This window comes from Euwallacea fornicatus, chromosome 16, assembly GCF_040115645.1.
Source record: "Euwallacea fornicatus isolate EFF26 chromosome 16, ASM4011564v1, whole genome shotgun sequence".
NCBI lineage: Eukaryota > Metazoa > Arthropoda > Insecta > Coleoptera > Curculionidae > Euwallacea > Euwallacea fornicatus.
In genome coordinates, this window is record NC_089556.1 from 311707 (window position 1) to 332804 (window position 21098).

Below are 21098 nucleotides of genomic sequence, written 5' to 3' on the forward strand. Positions count from 1 at the left end.
TCTGACGTCAGTTGATTTTTAACAAGTTGGATTGGCTGCTTCTCTTCAAAGTAAAATCTGATTGGTTCAAAGTAGGCAAGTAAAAAGCGTCGAATCACCGTTTCTGAGAAGCATTGTTTTATAACACCTCATTTTGACACTACTAAAAAACTCGCAGAGCCGTGTTCAGCTTCCGGAGCATTTCGGATCGGTGTTTTTTACATTGTTGACGGCAACAATTCCGCGCGATTTTTTCCCGAATTTTTTTTTGTTTTGCGCTAATTAACGGCAAACTAAAATGTTGCGCAAAACGAGAAATTTTTATTTAAAATTGAAAATCTGCGTATTAAAAAAGGAATCAAGTCGTAAGATATGCATATTCTCGAACTCATATACAGGGTGTCCGGTTTTTCTGTAGGAGAACTTTGACCACGCATAAAAATAATGTTTGTTTGCTATGGGAACTATATTCGAGAAATATGGAGCTAAATGTTTGCAAAACTTTGGAAATTATAAAAGTTAAGTTGGAAAAAATATAAAACTTCAACATCCTGTATTTCCTTAACGCAGCATTTCTCGAATGTAGTTCATATAGCGAATTAATAATATTTTTATGTGTAGAATACGTGGTTAAAATGCTGCTACAAAAAACCCTCACACCCCGTATAGAAAAATCGTCTGATTTGTGAGTTATTTCTTGCGAAAAAATCTGGCTAATGATAACGAATTTCCTTATTTATCGCCGCACAAAAATACATAGAGATGTCTTTTTTAGGTTTTTCTTTAGTTTATTTTGACTATGTTACAAATTGCCTAGAATTTTGCGTTCTGAAATTAAAATCCCGAAATTTCAAATATTTATCTAACTACGTGGACACGTTTGGAAGTCAGAGGGGGAGGGCTTCACACCCACACTGTACGTGTAAAATCGAAATAACGTTTTTCTTCGCTCAACCAAGTGATCACCGATTTTAGAAAATAACACACCATCACTCTCCATCCTCCAATTCTCGTCACTTTCCAGGAATTATTTTGCGTCGAAGCGCGTTTCCGTTTCAATACTGTGCCTTTACAGTCCTGCCAGTGCAGCCGCTCCTCCAGGACAGGCAGGACAAGATAAGATCCTTTCTTTTTCTCTCGTAGTTTTGTTCGTCGTCGTCGTCGTCGTCGTCGTCGTCGTCGTCGTCTTGTGAAAACGCGCGTGATTATTCCCTAAAGAAAAGATGACGATGTTGAAGTATCAACCTTGAATAGTGAATTAATGCCGTATCTTTTAGTATATCAACTTTATGGATTTCAATTGATGATATGAATGATCAACAACAATTATTTCAGACAGTTTGACAAATTATTTATAAACTACTTAATAAGGAGTAGACACTTCCATACATTGGTGCTAAAAAGGGCATAGAAATATGTCCGCGTCACAGACAAGAGACAACAAAATTGTGCCTGGAGACTTTAAAGTTTCATTACGCGATCAGGTTAATCCCGGTTATACTGTGCGAATTATTTGTTGCGTATTCCTTATTTTCCTTACAGAAATATTTTTGGCCCATTACGTGTACAGGTAAGACGTTTCAAATAACAATTATCGGCATCTTTTTTAAATTTTTATGGAATTTTTTTTTAAACAAAAATTCTTCAACATAATTACTGTAAATTCCCACAACATGCGGGCATTCGCTGGCTACCCACAGGGCACGGCGAAACCGGCCTTAAGTCCAAATTCGGACGTTTGCAATTTTTTCCCTGCGAGAAAAATCTATTTTCAAACTCATCGGTCCTTTGAAATACACTTTCTGATCTAGATTAATAATCTCCGATGTTCGCGACAACTATCTCACTAAAAGCGACTTTCGCCGTAATTTCCAAGATGAGGTGCGCACGGAAACGTTCCGGGAAGACGTCGTCAAAATGTTGAGCCGTTTGCCAAAATCCGACCAACATGCATCACCTACAGGCGACGTCATATCAACGAGTATCAATAGCAGGGCGAAACGCAGCACGGATAAATCCAGAGAGTACAATTTTCTTTCCGAAGAATCTCAAGTTCAATTTTTCCAGACTAGAGAACCTTTGACACATGAGACTGATTCCAATAGGAGACGAAGCTTGAAAGGGGGAGAAGCTGATGATAACAGTAAATGGGTGTGGCTTACGAGTACCAGTAAGATTCAAGTAAGGAACATCTTCAAAATAAGTTTTTTTTGAAAATTACGAACAACAGTAATTTAGTTCCTCAACTTCAGCTCGTGACGGAAAACTATTTTGCTCGTGTAAAAAGTACTATTTTCCGCACTGGTTGCACAGTGCGCTATTTATCGTTTCAAGTCAGAAACAAAAACAACGGCATGTGATAACGATAATGAATAAAGTTGCATATTTAACTTATTCAGTGCTGAAGTGCTTTTTATTAACGTTTAATGATTTAAAAGTCTATATATATATATATATATTTACTCAAGTTTATATACATAGCTAATTAGGTTAAATTAAGATCGTCAATTAACAAACATCTGGGAATTATCTCGCACACGCTAAAATGTTTTACAGGGATTTGGTTAAAAAAGTTAGATGAGTGGGCGAGCAATTATCCCAAAGCCCCTCGAAGATATACGGGGCCATGGCGTGATTTATAGAAAATAGCTCGAATCGTTTACAATATCAAAAAATACAGGGTGTCCTGGTTCACTCGCGGGTGACAAAAAATTCGACACACGTTTCAGGTCGTTCGTTTTTCCAGTTTCTACCATTCTCCAGCGCTAAAATCAGCAGTGCTCGCGCCTCCCACATAAAATAAAAATATTTTTAACATCGTGCGCCATGAGGTTATTCAATGGCTAGAGCTTTTAGATGAAAACACTTAAGTCACGTAAAATAAACATTCGTCTGCCTACTTAACATAGTTCTTGCTAAGATTCAACCTTAAAGTTGGAGTAAGATATTTAAAGCCCTCTCCAGGATTGTCTGGGACATATTTGTAAATTGTTTAAATCTTTTAAATTAATATTTCTTCCAAGAATAATATCATTCTGCCCCAGAGTCCTTTATGCAATAAAAATGAGGAATAATTTTTCCTGCCAACAGAACAAATTGTTCCTCGTTTTCAACTTACATTTTGAATGGAGAAGACGTATTGCCGTCTTAAGGGTCCATTCGCATGTGCGAGTGTAAAAGTGAATAGATACTTATAATAGGTATGGATGTGGCATACCGGATGATAGAGAAAAATTGATACACCATGACGATGTTGTTAATTTAGCTAAATGCATGCAATTTAGCTTACTTATTTTCTTGCTACCGCCATTTTGAATGTTTTCGGTGCGACTGGAAGTGCCCGTGAGTTATGATTTTTTAAATAACGGAGGCACCTTGTAATTTTTGATATAATCGAATTAAAAAAAAAATTTAATAATTAAATTTAGTGAAACTTGATGCGTTTGGGTGGAATTATAAGTAGATGCAATGAACTTCGACGATAATTCAAAGAATAGAGCAAAATCCCTTAACTCAATTTTCGCACTTCGAGTGCTTTCTAAAAATCATCACCAAAGGAAATTCGAAAACTTTGTTTACATTGTTTTCCGGTGCCTTTTGGGGTCGATTAATTAATTAACCTTACCTGACTATACCTTCCCCAAATGGCAACGTGACCCTCAGTTTCACTTAATCTTCTTCAAGATACATATAACCTTTTTTACAGGGCGATCCCTGAGGGCGTTCCGATATTTACGGAGCGGATTTTATGGATTGTTTTAAGACGGAAATATTATATAAACGTGTGTCCTGAAATGAGTCGTTTCCGAGGTAAAAAGTGTAGATGAAAAGCAGTTCAAATCGCGGGACACGACTAAAAACAACACTGATTTGATTTACATGGCAAAATTTCTCTATTTAACAAATTTGCTCTCATTTTCAGCATGGATTTTTAGGGAATTTTTTTTTTCTAAAACGACTTAACGTATCGAAAAGACACACGAGACATTTTCCATGCAGTTTGAATGGGTTATTTAATTTTTTTTTCAAATTTAGTAAATACCGGGAGCGTACCTCCCATTCCCCTTTAAGAATTAACATGGTAGCCCTTACGCACGTCTGTGATTACAGCATTTTTCTTTCAATAGAACGTAAATGTACTCTCTGGACTAATCTGTAGATATACTAAGTTTCAATAAAATACTAAGAGAAACAGTTTATTTTTCTTAATATTCAACACCCTGTATTTCGGAAACGACTCATTTTAAGATATACGTTTATATAATAATTTCTCCGTAGAACAATACAGAGAATTTGCTCCTTAAATGTCGGAACGCCCTTAGGTACTACGCCATTTAAATAAGTAAAGGGAAATTTTTAATTTAATTTCCTTTCGTGACGGTATGGATTTTTGAGAAAAAAATTGTTGCACTGCGCTGCAGAATTCACGTAAATTGACCAAAATTCTGCAGGAAAATCAGCTATTTGGCATCTGCCAAAAGATTAAAGAATTCTGCGTACAAGTACCGGGTCCGAAGGGCGAAAGAGGTGAACCCGGTTTTCCCGGAATTGAAGGTATTTGAATATATCAAATTTGTTATTTCACCGTTATACAGGGCGTCCGAAAATAGCGTACATAAAATGAAATTATAAATGATTTACGCTGCAGATATGCTAAAGTTTCCGATTAACTTAGAAGGTTGGTAAAAATTCAGAATTCGGCACTAAAACACCGAATACCACGTTTCACGCTGATATTGAGACGCCCTGTGCATGCATATGTTTAGATACAAAACATATTAAGTAAGAACATTATTTAGGAGGCGTTGGTCCAACAGGCAGTAAAGGCGATCCTGGCCCAATTGGGCCTCCTGGCAAGGCGGGTTTGCCTGGAGTGAAAGGAGAGTCTGGATTGCCTGGCATTCCAGGCATGCCGGGTTTTCCGGGAGAAAAGGTACACACTTATTGAGAAAATGTACAAAAATAAGAAATAATCAACAAAAGATTGATTTTTTGCGAAATATAGTTTAGGATTGCATCGCAGATCCGGACTATCCGTAATAAGAAATATTCTTTGATGAAAATATAATGATTATAAAAATGATAGAAAAGTAGCGAAACGTTCGTTAAAACTGCATCTTTCTATTTTCAATAACAAGTAACGACGATATCCGGCAAAGACAATGACAATGGCAAATCCTTTATACATAGCTTTTTGCATTGTTTAGGTAAAGTTTCAATAAGTTATTTTCACTGAATCGTATTTAAGGGGGAACAGGGCAGACCGGGCCTCGACGGCAGAATTGGTATTCCGGGGACGCCGGGCTTAGATGGTATGCCAGGAAGGAATGGATACGACGGCATCCCAGGCAAGGATGGTTCATCAGGAAGGGATGGAAAACATGGAATTAATGGCAAGTTTTGTTTGAAAACGAATAGTCTTTCGGATTGATAAAAACTTCCATAAATGAATCATAAATAAAGAATTCATTTCCTACAGGGACCGCTCGCCTAAGCGCATTCACTATAGCTATCACTGAAAACTACGAGAAGAAAAACGAATCTGAAATATGCTAAAAATTGCAAATATATACAGGGTGTGCGTTTTTGGAACCGTCTGTGGAACCTCGGGAACCACAGAAAATGTGAAGATCGATAAAATTGGAAAATTGGATAAATTTCAAGAATTTACTATTAACAAATAAAAATTTGATCTCTTGGGGAAAAGTTTTTTCCAGTTTTTGTAAATACCGCCCAAAACCATCGAAATCTTTGAAATTTTAAAATTGCGCATTCTTGAATTTAATACGGAACAACGTTAGCCCTTTTTGCAGGGACCTCGTATGTTTTATAATCACCGAGATTCTCACGATCGAGCTCTAGAAACTGTCACCCTGTATACACGGTGCAGTAAGCGAAAAACGTAAATGTTTAAATTAAAGGTCAGAAAGGGGAACCAGGTCTGCCAGGTATTCAAGGGCCACCGGGACAACGAGGTAAACGTCCCAGTAACTTTCTGAGGAGTTATGAAGTGTTTGGGTTTGCCTGCAGGAATAGCTGGTCCGCGGGGGAAGCCTGGAAAACCCGGCACAAACGGCACACCCGGAATGCCAGGAGTCACGGCCTACAAGTTAGGCAACAAAAATGTTAGCGAACTGTTGATACCCCCATCTATTGCAGGTAAATTCCTCACTTTGAACTTATACTCGAGAAATTTTCCAATTTTTGAAGTTTTTTTTTGAATACGAGAATTTTCCAATTGTCAGTGCATTTTCAACGTTTCGAAATTTTTCTAAATAGTAACATGGAGGTTTATCAATTTTTAAAAACCTTATTAATATTCCTAATTAATTAAGCATTATTTATGGTTTTTACTATAACATAATTGTGGTTTCTTTCTTATCTAATGAACTTATTGCACGCAAAAGAGATTTTAACAATTTATTGCTATTTGTTGAATGAAATGTTAATAAAAATGTATCATATGACTCACACGTCGTAGTTCTACATCTCCTGCAGAAACTCGAAAGACTTGGAGTGGGATTGTTAAAATGAAAGTTCATGAATAATACAAAACTTACGATATCATGTTCATGTTCGGTGCTTGATCAATAAAAATAAACAGAGATATCTCTACCCTGCTCAGTCTGCGTCGTCAAGTTGTTAATAGTGCAATTTGACTATTTAACAAAAATTTCTGTTTGAGCTCAAATCGCGCTTTCTTGTGATAAGACTCAAATATAATTTTATTTATCAGAATTAATTAACTAGGTAACTCCTATTGTGACTGATCCGTTCCGCGAACGGTCCCAATGGTATCCCAATGGTACCAACACCGTTGGGCGAGACGCGCCACGTTGGAGTTTGAATTTTTTTTATTCTATATAATTTATTTTAGTTTAATTTTTATAATTTCTCATATTTGAATTCGCTCCCCGCTTTTTTGTCTCCAGATTTTTTTCATTACCACAAATCTTGCCCATAATTACCATGAACTCGAATGCTTCGTAGTATCTATGTGTATAGCAATGATTTCGGTAACATTAAATGCGTTTTAGGGTCGCACATGGGTGAAATGGGGCCGATCGTGGTTCACGAAGGGGAGAACGTGCGGTTACAATGTTCAGCCACAGGTACTCCCACCCCCAGGATCACGTGGCAAAAACTCGACAACAGACCAATTAACAGGGGAGCGTGGCAAGGTAATAACCGCTCAATTATTAGTTTCGTAACTTGGACTCAGTTAAAAGGGACCTTCAGGGCTAGTTTACGCAATTGCTTGTCTGAAATTAAATGGAGTAGGTATGGATTTGTTATCGACATTATTGAATCAATTTAAAGTGGTCATCCTACGGAAAGTCGTCCTTCATCGACCACGTTGCATGATAAAATTCACCTTTTTTTTTTTTTTTTTTTTGTTTAATTAAGTAATCTACAAATCGGTATAGGTCACGGGACTTTCGTGTATTCTTTCATCTTCGCGTTCCCATTTACCATATACCGGCGAACAATATCAGGCAAATTTCCATGGCCTCTATTGCTTTGCAAATAATTTTAAGAAATTAGAAAATTCGTCCCCAAGTGTTTTAATTTAATTAAGTTTCGCCTTGACTCGCTACTTGAGAGAGTTCCCGATATCCCGAATAGGTTTCAATTCCCAGGGGGTGATATTTCAAACTCTAATAATACTAATTGCTTTCGAGTGAAGCCGTTTAAAGTTTTTTAATACCATCAATCGTTCCTTTTGGAGAATATTAAACCGATGATGAATGCAAACAAACGTGTAGTTTTCTCGTTTTACGTTCGTATTATGTGAAACTCTATGCCACATGGAAGTCGATCAATCCGAACCAGAACCGTTCCGTAGGAACAGCAGCGTCGTTACCGAATGGCCCGGATGAAATTAATCTGAAGGTTCTGGTTCAGCGGGACCGAGTTTCAACGACAATCGGGCCTTATGTGGAAGGGCAAATCTAGATCAATCAAACTGGCTCGCACTAATCGATAGCACCCCTACGGTCACCACATGATGAGAGAAAAATCAAACTGCCGGACACGAGGGAACAACCGAAATAAAAAAAAAACCGTATAACGGCAAAGACCCTAAACTGATTAAGTCTCGCAGTCCTTAACGAGAGTCCTCGATCGTTCTCGTTAATGACCTAGTCTGTTTATGGGAGTTTCAACTCTAACACGCGTGTCATTTTCATGATTAAGGCCTGTTGTTTTTCTTTTAGAACTGAGCCAGTTGCACAGGTAATTGAGTAGCTTCGTATCCCAAAGTGATTTGTGAATCGGAGTGGGGAGGGGGGGAGGGGGGGTCAGGTCGAAAATTTCATTCAAATGTCCTAGCTAAGAAATTGCTGAGAAAAATGGTACAGAAGGAAAACAGTGCGAAACGTCCATTTCTTTCTACGGTCCGACCTGCAGTGCTTCGCTAAAAAAAAAAAATTATAATTGCTCTTAGCGCCGTGGAAAAACTTATGAAAACAACCACATCCATACAGGATTTAACATCTAATTAGAATTAATTGAAATTTTAATTAAAAAGAACAAAATTAATCCGACTAATGCGCCCTTTATCACTTTTTGCAGACGCTCAGGTCTCGGGAGCAGTTCTGAATATAACTCGGGTAAACAGGGATCATATGGGAAAATATCTCTGCATCGCCGACAATGGGATCCCTCCAGCAGCTAATCACACGTTCAATCTTGAAGTTTATTGTGAGTATCGGGACGTAGATTTTTAGTAACAACAACTAACGGTAAGTGATAACAAGGTTTGTTTATGACGGTCTTTACCTCAGAGAGAAGAGTCCAACGGAGTTCACGTAACCACGCTAAAAATGTCACCGAATCGCAGTGACCGACTCCTGCTAATTACGTCACGGAATTAAATTGCTAATTACTAATTAGTATTCGAGGAAATTGGTTGAATTACATTTTTGAATTAAACCAATTTGACAAAAAGCCCTTTACCCCGAAAAGCTTCATTTTTGAGCGCAGCTTTTTCAACAATCATTTCAATTATACAGGAGGTTTCAAATGCCACGCAGCGCTACATCTAAAACAGTAAATGTGACGAATTCGGTCAGTTCGATTAGAAAAAAAGCGTTGTCTTCCGTTCGTTAACGGCGCGCGTCATTATAACGTTGATATTAACGCATTCCAGCCATATATCTTTGTCTGATTTGACCGACTTCTTACCCTTTCTCTGCTTGGAAGGTATTAAAATGCTGTGCATTAAAATCGAAATATCTATGATCGATTTAACGCACATTCCCGCAAATCTGCCTCTTGTCGTTGTCCTTAAACGTTTCGCCGGAATTTTTACTCTGTTGTCTGCTTTACAGTCCCCCCCTTAATAAGTATCCAAAACCAGATGGTCGGTGTCGCTAATGGTTCCACAGCAGTCCTCGAATGTGACACCGAGGCATTTCCTGAGTCGGTCAGGTAAACTGCTTCATTTTCGAATTCTGCGATTATTATTGTACCGTGTGTTTCAGGTACTTATCCATGTCGTTTCGACGGTTGTGGATTTCGTTGATTTGAAGTCAGTCAAAATTTTTCACATTTCCAGATACTGGGAACGCTCAGACGGACTACCATTAACCAACGGTGACAAGTTCAGGGTAGATAATTCCAAAGTGAAATACGGATATAAATCCCGAATGCAGTTAAATATATCGCGAGTAACGCACATTGATAAGCAATATCTCTATCATTGCATTAGTAAAAACGAGTTGCAAATGACAATAGGAGAATTTAAACTTTTCGGTACGTATTAACTGTCAAAATGAACAAATTTAACGGATTAATGTTGCCCACAGATATAGATCCAAGCGAAACTCACAACTTCCGAACTCCGTTTAAACCAACACTTTTTGGAGTTCAACCGCCGGAAAAGGTAGCCCTGGAAGATCTTTGCGAACCTCAAGTGCCCTGTCCTGAATGTGATATCAAGGAAATTAAATGTAGTCCGAGCGGAGTATCACTGATCGATTTAATCACCAGATGGGAAGTGAGGCCCTACGGAAACATCAAGTATTCCATCGTGAACCTTACCAGAGCCACAGGTTCGCATAACTTAAAAGAAAGTCTCACCCACCCAGACACCTACCCACCACATGAGGAGGGTCCAACGTTTAAAAGAATGATTAAATAGTTATTTTTTAGATTGTGTGCTGTATGCCGTAGGTAAACCCGTTTACAATAGATTTTCCGACTATACGTATGGTTGCTGGATGACAGACGCACATACGGACGCTCGTTCGTACATTTGGGCTACCAACGAGAGCAGTTCGAATGAACTGATCGAATATCGAAATAAAACTGCTTTCAGGGGGAACCATCCAGCGAAGTACGTATGAAAATGATCCAGCAGATAAAACTAGATTATCGATACCAATGGGTGTCGACGTTTCGAATTTTGTCAACCGTCATCAACTGGATTTTTTCCATAAAGCTCGACCATGTAAATGTTCACAAATGAAAAAGATAGTTCAAAAAACATATCTCGGGAACTCATCGTTTGGTTTATTGAGTTTACCTGTAACCTTTGATATCTGGAGAAATGTACACATACATACATTGTAGCGTATACAGACTGGATCACCCGTTCAGCGGCAACTCCCACGTCGTTTTTAACGGTTCGTTTTTCTATAACGTGAACGGAACTAAACGAATTTTACGTTATAACTTGGCGACCAAAAACACAAAATCTCTGGATCTTCCTGGAGCCATGGAACGTACCTCCAAGCTTTATTCTGGTCAATACAACTACGTGGACTTCTGCGTGGACGAAAATGGATTGTGGCTCATTTTCGCAGTTCCCGATTCCAATAACACTGCAGTTATGAAGGTTGGAACGCATTTTACAGGATACGGGGTGCGGCGAGTAATTGTAATCTTTCTTACCAGGTGGACATAGATAAAATGACTCCTCAGTACACCTGGAATATCAGTTTGGACCACCACAAGGTGGGAGAAATGTTTATAGTTTGCGGCGTCCTTTACGCGGTAGATAGCGTTTATGACAGAACCAGTAAAATTCGATTTGCGCTAGATCTCTACAAGAACGTTCTGCTAGATGTAAATCTGCAATTTGCCAATCCATTCAGGAAAACAACTATGCTCAGTTACAACCATAAAACTAAGGTGTGTAAAACCTTATTAACGACTCTTCGTCGGCGTGACATTCCTTTGACAATCCAAATTATCACTAAAGATAACTTAAGCAGTATACAGGGTGTCCATTCAGCAGCCTCCTGGGTCCCTAAGAGTTTGTTTTCAGAAAAAAGTCAATTATGAGGACGTATATGAGGCCAACGAAGGTGAACTTTGAAGCTAACGCAAAACAACCCTAGAGAGTGTCCCCAAAAGGTGGGGCGTCGTAAAATGTCCTTTTTTACATGGGACCACCTGCACTTTCGCAAGTGGTAGAATGCTCTTTGGAGCTAGTTCCTACTTTTTTTTTAATTCTGAGATGCAGTGACTCGCCGCTATGTCGTTTTGGGATAAATTTTGGGCTTTTGTAGCGTCCCGCGAAAACATTTATGTCGCAGGCAGTTTAAGTCAGATTTTGCTAATTTCAGGATGGATTCTCATGTAAGACCTCTTTAACGGGCAGGACTACTTATTTAGCCAAAAACGCACACAGGGCGTTTACAATAAAAATTTCAATTTTCACCTCTTCCCCGGTCGCTGAGTCGCTGCATTCCTGTGGAAAAAAATCTTAGAACCGACGCAGGACGATATGGGAAAAAATGTAGGAGGTCTCGCTTAACAGAATGACACTTTATGACGCCCCTTTTTTGGGACACCTTGTAGGTCCATTGCTAATTTTACAATTTGCCATAACTAGCTTTGTATACCTTCCCATAATTGATGTTTCTAATGAAATTACAAATAAACTCATAGGTCTCCGAGGGGATGTTGAATGAACACTCTGTGTGATATTAGTGAATATTGCGCTGCACATATAAGTGTGATTCCTCCGGTCGCTTTGCGAAGCAAAGTTCAAATTAGGGGGGGACGGGGGGTGGTGGTGGTGAGGGAGGGGGTAGGAGGCCGGCTGAAATGAAACGTGGAAAAACCATATGTACGCGAATAATTTACGAATAAAAACAGCTTTAGAAATATGCATTAACGATAGCGTAACGAACGCATTTAAAAGAGCTGTACGCCAAATTCGAAGTAAATAGAATGAATTTTTGAAAAAATCCTGTAACAATGCGGTTATCGATGTAAGTACGTTCTTATGGACTTTTTTTCACGAAATGACACGAGGAATTACACGAAATGCGTTGCTATTGCTTGTACTGAACGATTATGCCATTGAAATGAGTTATTATAGGAATTATATTCATGGGATAAAGGAAACCAGTTGACGTATCCGGTCAGGTCACACGACATTGGCTACAACTATAATCAGACGCTGGGGGATGAAAAGCAGTTAGATTTTTCTGAAAAACCCGTGGCTGCCAAACAAACTGGCTATGAAGTGTTTAACAAAATTAATTAAAGTCAACTACCGAACTTACTTCGTACACGTGTAGGTAGATAGAAGTAACGATAACATACATAATACTTGTCTTGCATCATGTGTATGTATCTAGGTACAATTTGTTTACTTTGTATGCCATAAACATTTGTAATACATAAATACTACGTAATGCTGCATTTTTCTGCCTCAGTTTTACTGTTTAAACTGGCTGTTCATATCGTCATTTTTATTTATGTTTCAGTGACGTCGTTAAGCTGTACTTCGCAAAAGGGCGTGTTTAATTTGGACGAAGAAATTTGCTCACCTCTGTATAAACGTATGCATAAATTCAGCCCCATTATAGCCCGACGAAGTCGATTGATCTGCTATTATTTTTCTTAACATCTAATAAAATCGTACAAAACAATTACCTCAGAAATAGTTCGAATTAGTCGTCCCGGTGCGTCCTACGTCGCCGTACAAACCCTAAAAGCTCCTAAAATTTTTCGAAGTCTTCGGGAACCCGATTGGAGCGTCCAGGATCAACACGGCATTCACATTCCTGGAATAAATCCAACAACGGCAATTAACAGCTTAAAAAGGACGTGTTTTTTTAAGGCACAGCTGCAGCAATACTACCTGCTGCTGCTGTCCAAGGGGCCTTTTTCCCACACAGAGTAGAGGAAAAAACGAACAATTTATATACATCCACGTACTACATATTTTGACGTTCGCCTTTCATGTATCTGAGTTAAATGTTAATTTTCGTTTTAGATTATTATTTTACTCAAAAAATCGCAGGATGAATGTCAGCATGTCCGCGCCCTGATGTAACAAATGGATCGTGAATACAGTCACTCAAAAAAGTATCCGTACAGCCGAAAAAAAGTTCTGTAAACCGTAACTTTTGACTGATTTTGTTCAAATTTTGTATAATAAAAATTCAAACCGAAACTCAATTCGCGTTATTGAGCAATTGTTGAAAATTTAACTTTTAGAGTGCTTTCCAGCGTTTAAAAAAAACTCTGTTTTGAAAACTTCTTGTGGGGTGGAAATTTTTCAATGTGGTTTTAACATTCTTGTAGAGGGGATTTTCCTTCATATATCCTGAAAATTTGATCAAAATCGAACAACAAATAAGGGAGTTGCAGCTTTTTAAAGTCGTCAAAAATGTCAAAGTTTCGTCATTTTGCGCGAAAATCGTCACTCTTTGACGACTTTAAAAAGCTGCAACTCCCTTATTTGTTGTTCGATTTTGATCAAATTTTCAGGATATATGAAGGAAAATCCCCTCTACAAGAATGTTAAAACCACATTGAAAAATTTCCACCCCACAAGAAGTTTTCAAAACAGAGTTTTTTTTAAACGCTGGAAAGCACTCTAAAAGTTAAATTTTCAACAATTGCTCAATAACGCGAATTGAGTTTCGGTTTGAATTTTTATTATACAAAATTTGAACAAAATCAGTCAAAAGTTACGGTTTACAGAACTTTTTTTCGGCTGTACGGATACTTTTTTGAGTGACTGTATACATACGTATATTATGAACATACAGGGGGTCGTAAACTCGTCGTCCCTGCACGCACTTTTGTGGAAACAGAAAGTATTAAGAAGAATTTTAACTGTAGGCCCGCAGTGGGGTCGTGTGACCTCCTTGCGGCCTGAAGAAGCTCATTTCCAAAATGCCATTGATATTTTCTCCAGAAACATACCCACGTTCTGGCAAAGTTACATTGATCATACTTTTTCACGTAATTTTCGTAAAAGACATTTCTTCTTATGCGTCATCGTTTAAAAATTACCGGCAAAAACGCCTTAGGAATTATCGCAAAAAACCAAACAGGTGTGCCGGACTAATCTCAATTTATTCCTGCATCTAATGTTTCTTGCGGGGATTTCCCAGAATTGAAATATATTAAAGCCCTTCAAGGAATTTGAAGAATTTCAAGGAGAAAACAAGAACTGCTTGCAGTGAGTTGACTCCAGAAATTGTGCGAAGAGGCACAGAGACGAAAGTTAGGAGGAGAGTTCAAATCTGCCTTGCAGAATGGGGCCAGTCACACTGAAATTATGTTAAATTAAATATTTATTGTGTTTTTTATTATTATTTAGTTTTATAAAAATCAATTTGTTGCTGTTCGTGTAGATTTTGTTGTAAAATTAACTATTTTCACGACGATTCTTAAGAGGCTTTTGCTCACGACTTTCAAATGATGTCACTCAAGGAATAATTCCGTTAACAACAAATTGTGAAGGAAAAATATCATCTTTGACGTGGTAACTCGTCGTTCCGACATTTTCGAAACGAATTTCTTCGCGTCGAAATCGAGGCCATCGAACCCCATTGGAGAGCCATAGATTAATATTCTCACGTTCCTCCCCATAAAACAGGTATAGGGACGTCGAGTTTGAGACACCGTGTACATAGTGTGTGGCTGTCCCGGTCCTAGGGAAATGTGCACGTGTAGGTCTTGGACGAGAGGAAGAGACGAGTAAATCGATAAAAAAGCGTAAATGTTTTCAGGTTATAGTTCAGATCATAGGTCATAGTTCACAATGGGCACAATCTTCAAACGATTGGAGGTTAACATAAGAGGTCAAGCGTATGTACGTCGAAAATGTCTGGGATCGGCCATCTGGCAGGGCAAATGCATAATTAAACAATGAGCGAATAAACATTTTAAGTGAAGTCGAGCACGGTAAAAAGAAATTGATTTTGGCTGCTTCTGGTCTATTTATTGCTGGATATTGTTGTAACTTTTGTGAAACATTTTTCCCTTTGTTTATTATTGAAAGTTGGATCATTACTGGCGTTTGAAAATACACTCACGTAATCGGGTAGGAACAACTTACACGATTTTTTTCCTGCACTAGGCTTGACAATTTAATTTGTCGTTATGACGTTTGAAAACATCCATGCTATCTCTTCGAATTGTGAATCCCTTCCTTTTCGTCACGTGACAATATCTTCGATTTTTTTTTTCTTTGCCCGTTTCAACGATATCTATCTGCAAGGTGCGTAGACGTGCGTTTTACAAATTTGACCACCTCTCCTTGTGGAAAGCAATTTTGAAAAAAACTAAAATGCAGTCAAATTCCATGTGCACGACATGTGTACAGGGTCTGCATACTTAGAGAGCGCCTGCTGCTTTCATCGGTGTAAAAAAAGAAAAATGTTAAATGCAACACATTCCAAATCGCGGAAAAATGTCACGTAACACAACGAAGCAAAAAGAGGACACAAAGCCGGCAAATTCGCAACGAAACGCCTTGTATATTTCATAAACTTTGAATAGACTATACTTTTTAATTTTAAACACATGTAATATGTTGACACTTGGTTTATCCATTTAACGACGTGATTTTTGGATAAACAATATGATCATATTGTTACACAACAGGAAGAACATGATTATATTGTTCTTCCAAACCGTGGGTGCCATAAATAAACAAATGAAACGAAGGTCATTAGTAATTATTATTTATTTATGTCTCGCATTTTCTCATTCCACGTGTAAAACTGATTACAGAGAAGGAAATTTGGAAATAACTCTTCTGAATAACAAGAACAACGATAACGTTGCTCAAGAGCAAAAAGGATGCAATGAAGTATCGATTCACTAAACGAACGTTCTGGGTTTATTTGTAATGGTTTGTCGAACTCAAAGTGAAAATTGCAGAAATCGTGCTCAAAATAACAACGGACGCATTCGGCAATTGTGTATTTTGAATTTTCGTAATTTACTTATAAAAAAAAAAAAAAAAAAAAAGTTTATCTTGGTTCCATGGCATTAAAATTCGATTTGTTAATATTGCTTCTAAATTAATTACTTTCGAGGTGAAAATAATGAATTAATAAACAGGAACTACTCATAATATTATAATAAAATTACAATATTATTACGAAAGCGACTAAACCAAACGTCAATATGGTATATGTTGTTGAAATAGCAGATGGTTTAGTTAAATTTTACAAAATATATAGGTTGTTCCTTTGTAAATTTACCGGCTTCGTGCCCTTTTTAAGTTTGCAATATTCGGCTGCTGCATTACGTCATATTTCCTGTCGATTTGTGACAAACCCCACAATTTTTGAGTTTAAAGATTTCGTTTTTTTTTTCATAATAATGGTAGAAGCTCTCTAATTACGCGGACCAACCCTGTAACTGCAAATAAAAGTAAAAAGTTATCGGTATAAAAAGATAATAAAATACAATATTCAGACATTAAAAAGCATATTTGTAATTGAGTCGGCAATATTTAAGAAGTGTTAGACTCGCTGAGGCGCTATATGTATAGTCATTGGAGCTTAAACATGAAAGACTTAAAAATCGGTTTTGTATTCTTAGTAGCCCTTTTAAGCGCTCCAACTGTGCATTTATTGGGCAGCGAAGAAAATTATCTGGAATTAGCTTCATACGTAGAAGAAAACATTAACAAATCTCTAAACTACGTCTACCCATCCGACTTTGCAGATCTGGTAAAGACCTCCAGCAACGATACTATAGGTAAGGAAAACCTATGTTAAGAAACATTCACCCGAGTAACGTTAAACCTCCGAAAAATAACAATATTTTTTTGTTTTTTTATTATTTTAAGATTATGGTACTTACGATTTCATAATTATCGGTTCGGGTCCAGCTGGGTCTGTAATAGCAAATCGACTGTCTGAAATCACCGATTGGAAAGTTCTTCTTTTAGAAGCAGGATCCGACGACAATGATTTCAATAAATTTCTATCAATGTATGCATACCAGGGTGTGTCGGACCAGGAATGGGGCCATATGACAACCCCTCAAAATAACAGCTGCTGGAGTAAGGTCTTTATATTTTTATTTTTTCAATTTTATTTAGGAAATCTGCAATTATATTGATTTCTCTCAATTTAAAATTATTTATTGCACAAAACATTTGGATGTATTTATTCGTTGTTTAACCGCGTATCTTTGCGTGGTATACGAAGCGATTCACGTTGAAACGTTACATCTTCGACATTTTCCCAACAGGAAACATTTGTTGATTTCAACGAGACTGCACAGGGTTGTGCAACGAAAACTTGACACCCTTTAACCCTGGAAAATACGACCTTTTCGGAAAATTTCCAAAACGTGTCAAAACAATTTTTGAGGGGGGCGAATTTTCAACAATTTTAAATGGCACGAGGGGTCATGTGACACCTCAAATTAAAGGCATTTCAAAACTACATTTAAGGTTGTAATGTGATTTTAGAGTTATCCGTTAGTTTTTGAGGAAAACAGCTGTAAATTTCGTAAAAAATGCAACACATACTTAGTTACATACGTAGCATGATTTTTTCCACTTATTTATTAGTTTTTAATTTTTTTAACGAAAGTCTATGAGCACATAATTGAAAAAAAAAATACAATTTCCTATCAACAAACCACTTTTTTCATTTTTCACGTGCCATTTGACTGAGTTTGCATTGTATTTTTTACGAAATTTATAGTTGATTTTCACAAAAACTAATGGATAAATTTCGAATCGTAATACATAATGGAATATAATTTTGAAAGACTTAATTTGAGGTGCCACTTGACCTTTCGTGCCATGTAAAATATTTAAGGATTAATGTTACATAGAAGTTCGTCCCCTTCAGAAATGGTTTTGGAATATGTTGTAAATTTTCCTAAAAGTCCCTTTACTTTTGAAAAGACTATAGATTCATCACTTAAATAAATAATTATCTAGATGGAAATTAACATCTATGGGACCAATACATAGTAGTGTCATTATTTCCATAAGGCCTTTCATTACAGCTAAAACATATCTCCATTGTTTCCTTTAGGCGCCAAAGACCATAGATGCCCCGAGCGTGGTGGAAAAGCGATCGGAGGAGGCTCAGCCATTAATGGAGGTTTTTACTTGAGGGGTCACGAAGGAGATTTTGAACGATGGGTAAGTATACAGACAAACTTTATAAGGTGGTAGGGAACATCAATACAAACTTTTTTCTTTAATAAACATATGTCCTCAAAACAAAATAATATGTTAAATTCTCATTAGAAAAACTTACTGACATACATCAATGGATTGAAAGACAATGTCCTGTAGCTTGGCCCGCATGTTCTCCTGATCTCAATGCCCTGGATTTTTTCCTTTGGGGTTACCTCAAATCTCTGGTCTACGAAACGGCCATTCGTAATGAGGAAAACCTCTTTGCAAGAATAATGGCCAGCTGCAGACATGTAGTTTTTTACGAAATAATGCGCACAGTTCGCTGTTCAAGAAACTGACGGTGCAATCTTTGCTTTACAGCTAATGGTGGACTTTTTGAGCAATTGCTGTAAGCTATCGTTAATTTATCAATAAAAAAATGTGTAACACGGACAAAAAGCGATTATAATGACCAAAACTATAATGCCTTTGTTCTGCTCAAACAGCTCATACGTTTATGAAAAAAAATTGATGTCTCCCACCACCCTTTAAGATTGGTCGGTATATTTTTGGGACATCCTGTATATCAACTCATAACATTTTTTGATAAAATGTTGAAAAATTTCCAAATTATTCCAAAATATACCTTTATCTCGCAAACTGAACGAGATACGATAATAAAGTTTATGTGTTACCGGTCTACTTGAGCAAGTCCCATCATGGAATCTTACAGGTTAACATTTATAATGCCACTGGATGGTCATACGAAGAAGTCTTACCTTACTATATAAAGTCGGAAAATGCAATTTATAAACAAAAGGCTGAAGGATATCATGGGGAAGACGGTTATTTAACAGTCAGCATCGATCAAGAAACCCCCGGATTGGTAAGTATTGCCATAAAATTTTCTAACGTTTAACCACACCTACTTTAGAAATCTGAAAAGTAAAAAAAAAATGGAACATTAATGGCTATTTGCATAGAGCAAATTTTCGAGATATCTAAGAAACGATGAGATTTTTCATAAGGCAAAGATCTCCGTGTTATATTTTTTACAATTTCTCAATGTTGAGTATATTTATCTAAATATTAGTAGGTAATGCAGTCACTTCTCTCTCTCTCTCTCTCTCTCTCTATATATATATATATGTAAGGCCTGTTCTCCTTTCTTCCTAGACTCAAGCCCTACTTGAGGCTTATCACGAGTTAAACTATACCAACGAAGACTTTAACGGACCGAGCGCTACTAATGGAGTAAGTCAGCTGCCGATAGCTTACAAACCAAACGAACGAGTGAGTGCTGCAACCGCTTTCTTAAAACCATTCCTTAACAGAACCAACTTAGAAATTAGTTTAAACAGTTTTGTAACAAAAGTAGTAATCTCCAGCACGTCATTAAACGCAACTGGAGTGGAATTTGTAAAAAATGGCATTAAATACGTAGCCAATGCAAGATATGAAGTAATCGTCTCAGGTAAGAGCATAAAACGGTGTATATCGGTTGAATAGAGGCGCAAAATATAAACGAAGACGGACTTCCTTACCTTTAATTTTCAGCTGGACCATGGAATTCAGCGCCATTGCTCCTTCATTCGGGCATTGGACCTAGTGCTGACTTGGAGGCATTAAACATACCAGTATTGACTGATTTACCAGTTGGTGAAAATTTACAAGATCATCCCTACTATAACGGCATGATTATTAGGTTTGTTCGTATGCCAGGATGGCACCATGTCGAAATGAAGCAGAAATTTATTGATTTTTATTTTGTTCAGAACAAATCGTGAGTTATACAATTACACAATAACGGAAGGAATCGAAAGATACGTCAGAAACCTGAGACCTCTAACAAGCGTTGGTGAAATAGTTGCATGGTCAGATTTTGGCCAGAACGGCACTTATGCCAGGCCAAACCTGGAAATGTTATTTACTACCCCTGCTGGCGCCAGCTTGCCTGTACAACGATTTTGGAAGTAAAAATTGCCCCACAGTCCAAGAATTTTTTAAAATTTGTCCATTGTAGTTTCAATGACGAATACACTGCTCAAATGAATGCAAATCCTGCTACAGATGTTGGAGCGTCTCTTTCTGTTTTCCATCCTGTTTCACGTGGAACTATCAAACTTCAGTCAAACGATCCTAAAGACCCACCGTTAATAGATCCGAACTTGTTTGGTGAACAAGAAGATGTGGACAATATGGTTGAGACACTACGTATAATGTTATCTTTAACTAACACGTCAACTTTCCGAAATTTCCAAGCCACAGTGGATATATTTGATGTACCTGACTGTACACAAGAAAAGTTTTCGAGAGAATGGCTGGTCTGCTCCATAAGATATTGGGGAACTTCAGTAAGTGGTTTTACGTTGAGTCTCCTATCATTCTCGAGATTTGGACGATTTTTATGTCTGTTCAAAAACTCCGAACCTTCATCGCTTTTTATGTGTAAATCAACTATCATTTTAGGGATGTCATGGGGTGGCCACAAACTCTATAGGAACTGATACCAGTAAATCTGTAGTTAATCCAAGGTTGCAGGTTCATGGAATTGGGCATCTTAGAGTTGCAGACACAAGTGTTTTTCCAGAAGCTCTTAGTGGACATCCGCACGGGTCGTCGTACATGATCGGCGAACGCGTATCCGACTTTATCAAAGAAGATTATGGACAATTGATTTAGAGAATTTAAGGAGCTGAGCAATTGCATTGCTTAGTGTGTAATGAAATTTCAAAAATAAACATTGTTTTCTCAAACTCGT

At 37.5% G+C, this 21098-nt stretch overlaps 2 protein-coding genes and 1 long non-coding RNA gene across 3 annotated transcripts; 2 read left to right on the forward strand and 1 right to left on the reverse strand.

Moving 5' to 3' along the window:
• Window positions 1–1143: 1143 nt before the first annotated feature.
• Window positions 1144–12988, reverse strand: LOC136344229 (uncharacterized). The gene is made up of 2 exons (XR_010732928.1): window positions 12874–12988; window positions 1144–1191 (listed from the first exon to the last, which is right to left on the reverse strand). It is a non-coding gene; the product is annotated as an uncharacterized lncRNA (long non-coding RNA).
• Window positions 1186–12632, forward strand: LOC136344213 (uncharacterized). The gene is made up of 16 exons (XM_066291446.1): window positions 1186–1549; window positions 1791–2160; window positions 4431–4533; window positions 4779–4912; window positions 5228–5372; window positions 5901–5954; window positions 6010–6138; window positions 7017–7160; window positions 8554–8682; window positions 9312–9411; window positions 9539–9735; window positions 9789–10034; window positions 10135–10318; window positions 10555–10819; window positions 10879–11115; window positions 12314–12632. Exons 1-16 carry the CDS (start codon window positions 1395–1397, stop codon window positions 12479–12481), a joined length of 2760 nt encoding a protein of 919 aa, XP_066147543.1. The 5' UTR covers window positions 1186–1394; the 3' UTR covers window positions 12482–12632.
• A 3685-nt stretch (window positions 12989–16673) lies between the features above and the next one.
• On the forward strand, window positions 16674–21093 carry LOC136344217 (L-sorbose 1-dehydrogenase-like). The gene is made up of 9 exons (XM_066291458.1): window positions 16674–16950; window positions 17042–17257; window positions 18249–18358; window positions 19071–19223; window positions 19514–19811; window positions 19895–20042; window positions 20113–20310; window positions 20361–20691; window positions 20807–21093. The coding sequence occupies exons 1-9, from the start codon at window positions 16734–16736 to the stop codon at window positions 21017–21019; spliced, it is 1884 nt and encodes a 627-aa protein (XP_066147555.1). The 5' UTR covers window positions 16674–16733; the 3' UTR covers window positions 21020–21093.
• The last annotated feature ends 5 nt before the right edge of the window (window positions 21094–21098 follow it).

Bases quoted from the DNA above. Each gene is read 5' to 3' on its own strand.
- LOC136344213 (XM_066291446.1), top strand. From the start codon at position 1,395: ATGTCCGCGTCACAGACAAGAGACAACAAAATTGTGCCTGGAGACTTT. The intron at 8,683-9,311 runs GTGAGTATCGGG...TCTGCTTTACAG, and splicing joins GTTCAATCTTGAAGTTTATT to TCCCCCCCTTAATAAGTATC. The intron at 9,412-9,538 runs GTAAACTGCTTC...TCACATTTCCAG, and splicing joins GCATTTCCTGAGTCGGTCAG to ATACTGGGAACGCTCAGACG.
- LOC136344217 (XM_066291458.1), top strand. From the start codon at position 16,734: ATGTATAGTCATTGGAGCTTAAACATGAAAGACTTAAAAATCGGTTTT. The intron at 19,224-19,513 runs GTAAGTATTGCC...CTTTCTTCCTAG, and splicing joins ATCAAGAAACCCCCGGATTG to ACTCAAGCCCTACTTGAGGC. The intron at 20,043-20,112 runs GTTTGTTCGTAT...TATTTTGTTCAG, and splicing joins TATAACGGCATGATTATTAG to AACAAATCGTGAGTTATACA.